This window comes from Eptatretus burgeri, chromosome 16 (assembly GCF_056783735.1).
Source record: "Eptatretus burgeri isolate ZD-2024b chromosome 16, Ebu_testis_v1, whole genome shotgun sequence".
Classification (NCBI taxonomy): domain Eukaryota; kingdom Metazoa; phylum Chordata; class Myxini; order Myxiniformes; family Myxinidae; genus Eptatretus; species Eptatretus burgeri.
Window position 1 is genome coordinate 36,788,144 of NC_140976.1, and position 12,194 is coordinate 36,800,337.

Sequence of the window (12,194 nt, forward strand, 5' to 3'; positions counted from 1 at the left end):
TTACACAATCAGCAATCAAGCTTTTCACAAAGGAATACTTTTTGAAAATATATTCAATGGAACAAATAAATCCTGTCAGTGTCGCCTCGATCTCCGTAGGCCTGCCAGTGTTGTGTGAAGATGGGCGTTCCCAAACTGGAAAGACCCATTACTTTGGATGAACTTGGCACTGCCCTGCACGGCCTTGCCATTGGGAAAGCAACTGGTTTGGATGGACTTGCAACTGAATTTTACAAGAAGTTTTGGCACTTATTGGGTCCAGAACTCATTAACACCTTGAACACAAGCTGCCAACTTGGAAAGCTACCTCAGAGTTGTTGACGACCTCTTCTTACCCTCATCCCAAAAAAGGGAGACATGTTGTGTATTGAAAATTGGCATCCTATCTCCCTATTATGTACGGACTATAAGATATTTTCAAAAGCCCTGGCATCGCGACTTGCTCCTTATTTATCCTCGTTGTTGAAAGAAGACCAATGTTACTGTGTCCCAAAAGGTTCCATCTATGACAACATCTCCCTTGTGAGAGACATCATTGAACTGTGCAAGGAAAACCCTAAAGATTTAGGACTTCTTCTTCTTGATCAGGAGAAAGCCTTTGACCGTGATGACCATCGGTACCTTTTCAAAGTACTTGAGCGGTTTGGACTTGGTTCGACCTTCATCTCTTATATTTAAATACTATTTAATAATATTTCTCGTGTGCTTAAGATAAACAATGAACTTGTTGCACCTTTGTCTGTTAACAGGGGAATTAGACAAGGTTGCCCTCTTTCTGGGTTGCTTTGTGCTCTCTCCATCGAACCCCTACTGGTTTCTTTGCGCTGTAGACTAACAGGGGTTAGTTTGTCCCAGTTTGAATGGCCCATCAAGGTTCTGGCATACACCGATGATGCATGTGTATTCATACAAGATATCAATGACATTAACATCGTTCGTTATTGTTTGTCCTGATTCGAAAAGGCTTCTTCAGCCAAAGTAAATTGGAACAAAACGATCACCCTTTGGCTCGGTCCGTTGTGCTACTTGGCGCCAAGACTTCCTGCTCCACTGTCATAGGGCAACGATGGTGTGAAATACCTTGGAGTGTTCTTGGGTAATAATACCAAATTAGCAAAAAATTGGGCTGGTCTGCTTGAGTTTGTTGAGGGTAAACTGCAAAAATGGAAAGGTCTGATCACACAACTGTCATATCGTGGAAGGGTCTTGGTCATCAACACACTGGTGGCCTCTACCTTATGGCACAGGTTCTTCGTGCTACATCCTCCAGCGGTGTTGCTTCAACAGCTCCAGAGTGCTTTGTGTCCTTTTTCTGGGACGGAAAACACTGGCTGTGACCTGGGGTACTCGGTTTACCACTGACTGATGGAGGCCAAGGCCTGGTCAACATAAAGAGCCGGCTAATGGCCTTTTGACTCTCGGTTGCTTTTTTGCATGCTATACACACACAACCCTCCCCACCATGGGTCAACGTCGCTCATCACCTTTTGCAACAGGCTGGGAGGCTAGGCTATGACCACTCTCTTTTCCTGATGGACCTTTCCAAAATCAACACATCCCCCCTCTCTGGTTTCTATCAGAGCAGGCTAAATGCGTGGTAAGCTCTGACAACAACAATAGCTACACATTCTTACACGAAACAGATGTTTCTGGAAGAACCTTTGTTCTACAACTCCTATTTCCATGATATGCCTGCTGATAGGTGTTTTATTCAACGCTTTACCGACAAGGGCGTTAAATCTGTCGCAGATCTTCTCAGCCCAAATGGCAGCTGGATCGGAGCTGATGCATTGGGTAGCCTGGTCCGTGTGCGATCCTCTCGAATCGTGGCACGCATATTATGTAGTGTGCTTTGGACATACACGCAGCTTGCATCTGCTGGGAGCAGGATCACCAAAGCAATGAACAAAATGCACATCGAATACCTTCTCTCTCTACCTTTCCTGAACTCGTATGTGTTTTTTCTCTTGCCAGCCCTCTTCCTTGTCCCCCTTTTAACGTAGGCTTCAATGGCCTTCCCAAACAAAAAGACCTTTATTTGGGTTGTGTAAAATTCCTTTCACAACGGCAAATAACACAACAGAAGGTTCGATGGAGAGACCTCTTTTCAGTAACTGGAAGATTACCGCAGTTCGAATCAAAATGGTGTATAAAGGAAGTTATTTGTAAAGTCCAAGAGGGATGTTTGTCCTTTTGTGAAATGTTTTGTGTATAATCCACCCAATTAATCCTTTCCTTTCTTCAGAAATTGTTTCTTGATTTTCTATTTTTCTTTCTTTCTCTGAAATGAAAATGTGACTCCCATTTGGGGGCTTTCTCTTCTATTTTTATCATAAAAAGATACAAAAGTCTGTGTGTCCCTCTCTCTCTATCTCTATCTCTATCTCTATCTCTATCTCTATCTATCTCCCCACTTTGTAATCATTCTCCCTTTGGGAGGTTGGTTCACAATTTCATTTTGACTCACTCAAGCACAATGTGGAGAATCTTCATCCTTGAGATGTACATTTGGGGATCTATGTTTTGTGATGCTTGGTGCTCTGTGGCCAGCAGGATGACTTTCTCTGCAATGTGCTCTTTTGGATGAAATTTCGCAGTATTCTCTCGCTTTTGGTGGTGATGACCACTTGAAATTCTGCCATAGAATGCAAACCTGTGTGTGCTGAGGCAGATGTTCTTCAAAATCGTTAAACCAATGTTGGCTGAAAGCTCAAGGGATGTAAACACCCATTTCACAGGACTTGCTGTCTATAAATTTTCTCACTATTTTTGCTGGTGGACAACATTTTTGTGCTTTTGTCATTATTTATGTTTTATTTTTAAATGGTGTTTCATCTCTGACATTACATGGAGTATATTTTACTTCCACTCTGTATATGTTTCAATGTGGATATATACTACCATTGACTAAAAACTACGATGTCATACAGTGGCAATAAGAGGCACTTTATCATGGAGCATGTCCATCTATCTATACTGTCTGGTTCCATTCACTTTAGGACATTAAATAATATATTATTTAGCCAATAAGCCAATCAGATTTCAAATTCCAAAATGGAGAACGTTTACCACCTTGCCTTTCTTAAACCTTTTCTCGTCTGCAACTTTCACAGTAGTCTCATGGTATGAGTAGTTAAAGAAGGGTGAGCTTCTAATTTCAGGTCACATCATATCAGATTACCCATTTCAACTTTCTTTCATTTTTTTTTGCACCACCTAAATTCCTTCCTTCTATTTTTTCAGATTACCCCAGTGGACAGCCTCCTTTATTTCGGGGTGCAGCCCATGGTTTCCCCACAACTGGCCCAACTGCTCAACAACTTGGCCATTCTCTGACTTCCCTCGAGGCAACTGGCATGGACAATGGACCTCTTGACCGTCATCATGGCAGTCCTGGAAGACCACCTGCTCCTCCAACTCGCCATGAATCTGGCCAGCCTCAAGACTCCTGGGCTTATAATGCCAGCATCCCTTTGGAAACACGGTGCCTTAATATATTACTCCTGGATTCTGCATCTTTGCATCATCATTTTCTTTCCCTCTCCATGTCTTTTCTATAAATCTAGTTTTCCTGGCTTATTTTGATCATCAAAGTTCAATCACCATCATATGTACTAGTGTGGATCGGCGCACTTCGCACACTTCACCACATGTTGATACAGAGCCATAGGCATATAGGCCCATGCCTGCTTTCTCCGAGAGTGCGAGAAGGAAGTGAATGGTGGGTGTGGGTTAGCGGGAGTGATGGTGGATCAGGGGTTGTGGGTTAGTGGGGGTGATGGTGGATCGGTGGATGTGGGGGGATGAGGGAATGGTGGAGGCAGGATGGTGTAGATGGTGCTGGGGGTGGATGGTGGGGGAGGTCGGCCAAATATAATTTGTGCTCTGACTGAATATATACTGTAAATAAAAAGTCAGAACCCAACATTTATAAATAAAAAGTCAACACAAATTATTTGATTTTAAATTATCGGTTATAGCTGGAAGGGAAGGTCAACACAAATTTATCAAAAACTGGAATGGAAATTCGAACTGCCAGCTGTAAAGAGCACGGTTTCCCCAATACACCACTTCCCTTGGACTTCTGGCTGGGTTTTTACATTGTATATTTTCTTTTGCCCATATCTCGATCTCGATTAATCAAACCAAAGTTAAAAAAAAAAATACAGATGAGCCATGAACATGTTTCTTTGGTTAGCTTCATATATATATATATATATATATATATATATATATATATATATATATATATATATATATATATATATATATATATATATATATATATATATATATATATATATATATTGTAAAGAAGAGGAAGGCACTTCCAACCAAAAGTAAAAACTAGATCGACTCAACTAATTTGAGCAAAAAAGCGAGAGCAGACCCGGTCTCAAGCAACGTTTTGCCGGCTTCACAGCAGCCTTCATCAGGCACAATCGACTCGGCACAACCGCCTTGGCACGTGTCCGGTTTTTATTCCAATTCAACTGCTCATTTCCGGTCATGTGCTGGTGCTCGAGCTCAAATGGAGGAATGCTTTTTTGTTTTATTTTGCAAAAGCAAAAACAAACGTCAAATCACATCATTGAAGAGGTGCTGTGCTCTTTTTTTTGTTGTTTTTACTTCCACGTGATCTGGTGTTGTATGTGTGTGGGTGAGCATGTGTGTGCACTTATTGTTGTATTTGTGGTTCCGAAGCACGGACACGGCTGGTTTTGTGTCCGGGTTGGGCATGATGAGGTGTTGGTTGTGCGAGTGTTGGTGTTCTCGTTGAGTGTTGTGCATGTGTTGATGTGGTGTTTGGGATTAAGTGTTGTTTGTTGCTCACCTTATCCGGCCGTTTGCACCATCCAGTTTTTGACATTTGCATCAAATGTGTGTATTGTGTGGGTATGTCCACTATCTCCCCAGTTAGGCCACCCTCCCGGCTCTTCACGTGCCACACTTCCATAATCAACCTGTGTCATTTGTTATATGTAGTGTCTCGGACACAGGTCCCATCAAAGTCAAATTTATCGCCAGATTGCAGGCAATGACGTGCTATGGCTGACTTGGTCAGTTTTCCAAGCCTAATGTCTCTGTGATCTTCATCTAATCGTTGTTTCAAATTTCGTCCAGTTTCACCAATGTAGAATTGGTCATGGTCATTGCAGGATGAATGGTAAACTACTCCAGATTTATCACCAGTTGGTATTGGGTCCTTCAGTTTTGAGATGACATTAGGGATGGTGCATAAAGGCTTGTCGGCTGCGCCAATCCGTGCACCATGTACTATCCTGCCAATTCTTTCAGAAAGGCCTGGGTAGTATGGCAGTACACAGTGCCCAAGTGTGTCTGGCTCCTTTCGTTTTGTCCCTTTTGGATCTTCCAATGTGGGGAGTATCCCCTTGTTGTACTCATTTTTGAGCAGGACTCCTCTAACTAATTTGATTTCTTGAATTGCCTTGGCTTTGGAAGATGACAGCATCCATGCCTGAGCTGCTAAGGTCACTCTCACTCACTCTCACACACACACACACACACACACACACACACACACACACACACACACACACACACACACACACACACACACACACACACACACACACACACACACACACACACGTGCTTGGCCGACATTGGCAATTTTAAGGGAATCAGCAAGTTTCAGTCAGTGTGATTACCAACTACAATACTTACTGTATACAACCCAAAAATCTTGAGTAGCCTTCACCGAAAAGCAACGTTGCATTTATTTAGCCATTTCAGCGATATGTTCACAAACATTATTCTTTCCAATCTTCAATAGGCACTCGGTGAGTGGCTTAAGCACTCATGCAAGCACTCCAATTAAATGGTTGATAAGGAATGGTTGGCCAGGCTGTCGCTGCATACCATAAAGGATCCCTTTAACTTTAAAACCCATCATCACTGCGCACGCAGCAGTTAATGAAATAAAATGGCTTCATCCACAAAAGAGTTGCAGCTTAATGCAGAACAAATCTGGAGACATCACAAAGTTCAATTGCCCATGAAAGAAACAATGCAGATAATCCACCATTTTGCCTGCTCATCTGTGCACGTCACATGGTACATCGGTTCGGCATCCCCGTAAGCGTTATAACTTTTTTTTAAACGTCCGGTTTTTACCAGATTTGCTTTGATACCCTGTTGAGTAGCTCGTGAAACCTCCAAAAATATAGACACAGATCTGGCAGATGCGATGGAGAGGCAGTCCCTCAAGGGACAGGGCGTATGGTCTAACCATTATTATATTAATACGCTAAGCCATATTTTGTGGACGTATCTCCTCTGAAACTGCCAGACAGATTGTCGCCACTTTTGTCATGTGGGTGCTCTGTGGTCTAATGTACAGCATGGGCTATGTGAGATCGCGCCAGACGGACAGGTTTGGGAATTTTTGGCAATTTTCTAATTTTTACATTCGTTTGCATGGCTACGTGTGACGTCACCGCTGAGAGGCGTAATGACATCATGACATCATCGGTCATTCGTTGACGTCATTACGTCTGTCGTTGACAGACCATCTCTGCTGAGAGGCATAATGCCACTCCTAGAAAACATCATCTGCAATGTAAAACCCTCTTCTGTACATGCTGACTACCTCACAAGGTGCATTTGACACAAAAAATGTAACAAGAAACATTGTATGTAAAGAAATTCTTTATCACATTGTGAACACTAGATATATTGACGTCATTCCAGATATATTGAACCTAACGAACCCTCACTCTCGAAACTTCGCGCAGAGCGCTGGTTTGGCTCGTGAATGCATTAAATCGTACAGCTCAATGAAGCTGGTTAATTTTGTTACATTCCTTAACTTTTTGTTCACTCAATATAATTATCCAAATAGTAGAAAAATATAAGTTTAACCCTTTCGAAATTTCACGTTTTCTGGTGTATGTATGGAGGAGGGATCATAGCCTTGCTTGTTTAAAGTAAATAGGTATATCAGTTTAGTTATAAGACTACTTCTTTCTTTAAATTATCAGATTTTACAACAGATTTTGACACTTAATTAGTCCGGAAGATATCTGATCGTCAAAACTGAAATAATATTTCGATGATGCACTTTAATTTGTCCATGACAGTAGATCGTGGAAAATCGTCTCATTTAATGCATGAAATTGCTCCAAGCTCCGAATTTGAAAATGATAGGACTTACAAAAGTGATGTATGCAGCGATTTGTAGCCATTTCCATGGGCCCCATTCCTGTTAAACTCCTTAATTATTCCACACTCTATTGGGAACGAACTCCCTTACAACAGCCATCTCGACTAATAAAAGGGTGTGTGTGTGTGTGTGTGTGTGTGTGTGTGTGTGTGTGTGTGTGTGTGTGTGTGTGTGTGTGTGTGTGTGTGTGTGTGTGTGTGTGTGTGTGTGTGTGTGTGTATGTGTTTCATTTGACATGAGTGATGAAAGTGAAGAAAAAAAACTTTATCGTGAAGAAATCGTTGCAGTCTGTTCCAAGTCAATGCAAGGTTGAGCAGGCTAAAAAACATGGCGGTTTCAGACCCTAACGAGGTTACCCAGGAAACGCCTTAAGACCCAGAGAGCGAGGTGGCTGAGGATCGCCTGATGAAGGATATAATTTAATAAGCCCGTTCATTGTCTTCAAAAGGAGTGTTTTAATTAACCCAAACACCCAATATTCACTCCAGCACTTCCTTCGAGTTTTCTTAGTATGCATGCCAAGTTTCAGTCTGCAAGGTTTTATGGTTTTGGAGTTATGGAGGAGACACACACACATACACACATACACACATTGCCTTTTATTAGTCTAGATATATCAGCAGATAACCCGGTTCCACCAGGCTGTTGTGAGGGAGTTCATTCCCAATAGAGTGTGGAATAGTTTAGGAGTTTAACAGGAATGTTCTTTGACAGAATAATGTCAGGGACCCATGCAAATTCCACTGTAAATGTAAATTGTGAATTTGAGTCTTCATCCCCTTTCTTCTTTGAGTCTTCAACCCCTTCCACCCCATCCCAGCCCCAAGTCTTCAAGCCCTCCTCGCAAACCCCAAGTCAGCAAGCCCCACTCCCAAGTCCTCAACCTCCCTTTACCAACCCAAAGGCTTCAATCATCCTCCTGCCCTCCACACTTCAAGCCTTCAAGCTCCCTCCTCATCCCCACCCTACCTCACCACAACTCTTCAACCCTTCAACCCCCACCACAACACAACACCTCACAACACCTCACAACACCTCAACCCTCCACCCTCACCACAACACCTCAATCCCTTTCTCCACCAAAAGTCCTCAACCCCCACCTCACCTCACCACTACATTATTAAAAACAAACACACCACCACTACATTATTAAAAACACCTCACCCAAATTTTCAACCTTCTTCCCCCCCCCCACCTCCCACCAAATGGCGAGCTGCCAGAAGGAAAAGCCCTTTCTTCCTCCCCTTGACCGAGGGGAGGGGGGATCATTGATGTGCTGTGTCACGTGATTGGGTTTTCGTATATCATGCCTTGCCCGCTAGGGGTGGCAGGAGTGTACTTCTGGTCGCGCAATAAAGCGGAGTTGATGCTGGCCCGCATGCTTCTTGCGTCCCACTGCACCTCGTACACTCTAGTTGGCTGACGAGGATGGTTGAATACGGACTTGTGCCCGTTTTCGACGGAGACGACTTCGAATTGTTTTTGGAGCAATTGGAATGCTATTTCCACGCGAACGATGTGGTCGACGAGAGCAAACAGAAGTCGATCTTGCTCGCTTCGCTTTCACCGGAGCATTATCGGCTACTGGGTGATTTGGTGGCACCGAACAGGCCCCGGGATGACGGGCTGGCGTTTCGGGACATTGTGGAGAAAATGAAAGCACACATGGCGCCGGAAAAGTCATTACATCTCGCTCGATTCCAGTTTGATCGCCTCTCGAAGGGTGCAGAGGAACGCGTCGCTGATTTTGTGGCGCGGATTAAGCATTCTTCCGTGGCCTGCAAGTTCACGGCGGGGGAGCGTCCAGCTCGGCTCAGAGATCGTTTTATTGCTGGTTTACAAGATGCGAAGATGGTTTCAGCGGTTTTACGGCTGGAGGATGAAGCCATTACATTCGACTCGGCGGTCAGCACGGCTACAGCGGTCGAGCAGACTCGCGGAGATGTTCGAGCCATCACCGGCCACGCGGGGTCGCGAGCACCCCGGGACGTGCGCACGACCTTCGATGCGGGTCGGACGTCGCCACGCGGCCGCGCGTGCGGCGGGGTGACCCCGCGGACATGCTTGGGATGTGGAGGTCGACACCTGCGCCGTGCATGCCCGTGTAAAGGCAACGTGTGTTTGAATTGTCACAAGGTGGGTCATTTGGCGCGTATGTGCCGTGGGGCGACGGCCACCATTAAGGTCATGGACGGCGATGTGCGAGGCGACTCGGGGCGGAACCAGCGGCCGTTGTTGAGCCTGTTTTCAATTGGCCCGACGACGGCGCGCCCGATGACGGTGGAAGTCGAAGTGAACAAAACGCCGATCACGTTCCAGGTCGATACGGGAGCAGCGGTGTCGCTCATAGGCGAACAGACCGCGCGTAGACTCAACGGCCTGAAGCTTATCAGGTCAAACCTCACGCTGTTCACGTACACCCGCGAGAAGATAACGCCAGTCGGGATGGCAGACGTGTCTGTGCGGTATCAAGGCCAGGTCGCCACACTTCGGGTGTACGTCGTGCGGGGGAGGGGGCCGTCTCTCCTCGGCCGAGATTGGATGGCCCGCATCAGGCTAGACTGGGCCGCAGTTCACCTTGTGAAACCCGTGCTGAGCCAGTGGGAGGATCAGTTGGAGGAGATTCTTCAAAGACATCAAGGGTTGTTTAGCGACGACCTTGGGAAACTCAAGGGCATGGAGGCAAAACTCTTCTTGAAGGAGGGGGTGGTTACGCGGTTTTGTAAACCGCGTCCAGTGCCGTATGCCCTGCGGGACAAGGTCAAGGGTGAACTGGATAGGCTGGAGGCCTGTGGAGTGATCGAACGGGTGTCGTGCTCGGATTGGGCCACCCCGGTTGTCACGGTGCTGAAACAGAATGGAGACGTCCGATTGTGCGGGGATTTCAAATCCACGGTTAACCCGGGCTCAGCGTGGAGCAATATCCATTGCCGTCAATCGATGAAATATATGCGCGATTGGCGGGGAGTCAATACTTCAATGTCAATGGCGGGGGTCTGGACAAGTAAATGGAACAAGACCTGCGTGATGCATATTTTCACCTGCCGATGGATCCCGGGAGTAGCGAGCTTTTGACAATCAACACGTGTCAAGAACTCTATCGATATACCCGACTCTGTTTTGGGATTGCTTCGGCCCCAGCTTTGTGGCAGAAAGCCATGGATCAGGTTTGCATTGGCCTGCCCGCTCAGACCTACCTGGACGATGTGCTCATTGCGGGGAAAACGGCGGACGAGCATCTTGCGAACATTGCCCAAGTGCTGACAAAGCTAGAAGCATGCGGCCTGCGCTTGAACAGGGACAAGTGCGCGTTCTTCAAGCAGGGCTTGGAATACCTCGGGCACATCATCACGCCGGAGGGGCTGTTGAAAGGTCCTCGGAAGGTGGAGGCGATTCAGCACATGCCACCGACTCGCGACAAGACGCAGCTGCGCTCGTTCATTGGTATGGCCCAGGATTACCAAAGGTTCGTGCGCGGGCTCAGCTCACAACTTGCGCCGTTAACGCGGTTGCTCAAGAAGGACGAGCGCTGGGCTTGGGGGCCTGCACACCAGGCGTCGTTTGACCGCGTCAAGCGGCTGCTCACAGAGGATATGGTCCTCGTGCACTACGAGCCTGCGCGTCCGCTCCTATTGGCATGCGACAGCTCTGCATATGGCATCGGGGCAGTGCTCTCCCACAGGATGGACGATGGTTCCGAGTGGCCTGTTTGTTTTGCATCCCGGACCCTGTCCACAGCAGAGCGCGGATATGCCCAGATTGAGCGTGAGGCTCTCAGCCTCGTCTGGGGTGTGCGGAGGTTTCATCAATACCTGCTGGGGCGGCATTTCACTTTGCAGACGGATCACAAACCGCTTCAATTCATCCTGAGACCCGAACGCGGGGTGCCGGTGGTAGCAGCCGTGCGAATACAGCGGTGGTGTCTGTTTCTGGGTGCTTACGATTATGATATTCAGTTCCGAAGCACCGAGAAGCATGCTAACTGCGACGGGCTCTCTCGCTTGCCATGTGCGGAGGGTCCAGCTGCGTCTGAGTTGGCCGACCGGGTCGATGTGTTCGCGCTGGGCCAGGTCCAAAGCGGGCCGGTCACGGCCAGGCAGGTCGCGGTGGAATCGGCTCGTGATCCGGTGCTTGCCCGTGTCGTCCAGGCGATTTCTACGGGGAATTGGAGCGATCTGCCTTCGACACCGGCATTTCAACCTTTCACGTCACGCGCATCGGAGCTGTCGTTGGTGCAACGGTGCGTAATGTGGGGAATGAGGACGGTGATTCCACCGAGGTTCAGGCAGCGGTGTTTGGAAGAACTGCATGTCAGTCACCTTGGCATCGTGAAGACCAAGAGTCTTGCTCGTAGCCTGTTGTGGTGGCCGGGGTTGGACAAAGACATTGAGCAGTTGGTTAAGCGTTGCGCCACGTGCCAGACAGATGCTGATAACCCGCGTCGAGCTTCGGGACTATGGCCTGCGCCAGACAGAGCTTGGCAGAGGGTCCATGTAGATTTTGCGGGACCGGTTAATGGCAAAATGTTTTTGATTGTGATCGATGCATTCTCTAAATGGCCAGAGGTTGTAGTAATGCAGCATACATCAGCAAACATTACAGTAGAGAAACTGCGGACGATCTTTGCTAATAAAGGGTTACCGGAGATCCTGGTCTCTGATAATGGTCCGCAGTTCATCGCGGGTGTATTTGATGAGTTTATGCGCCAGAATGGTATTCGACATCTAAGGTCCGCACCGTATCATCCTGAGACGAATGGCCAAGCTGAGTCGTTTGTCAAGATGTTGAAGCGGGCTTTGCGCAGGGGGGGTGTTGCACCTGTGCAGACGGTGGTCGATGTCTTTTTGCTCCATTACAGGAACGCAGTTCATCCTGTCATGGGTGATTCGACGGGCATTGCGGTCCAGGCTGGATTTGCTGTGACCTGGAGGGTCGGGGAGTGGGGCAATGTCGCGTCCGACGCGGCTGCGCAGCTTCGAGGTGGGGCAGCGGGTAATGGTGCGCGATT

At 47.0% G+C, this 12,194-nt stretch overlaps 1 protein-coding gene across 6 annotated transcripts in view; it reads left to right on the forward strand.

Moving 5' to 3' along the window:
* LOC147010863 (teneurin-3-like) overlaps nt 1-12,194 on the forward strand; it is a 417,211-nt gene that overhangs the window by 204,350 nt on the left and 200,667 nt on the right. For all 6 annotated transcript variants that reach the window (XM_085858959.1, XM_085858958.1, XM_085858960.1 and 3 more), the window contains one exon: nt 3,244-3,484. In XM_085858959.1, coding sequence (XP_085715085.1) covers nt 3,244-3,484 — 241 coding nt within the window. The remainder of the gene's footprint in view (nt 1-3,243; nt 3,485-12,194) is intronic.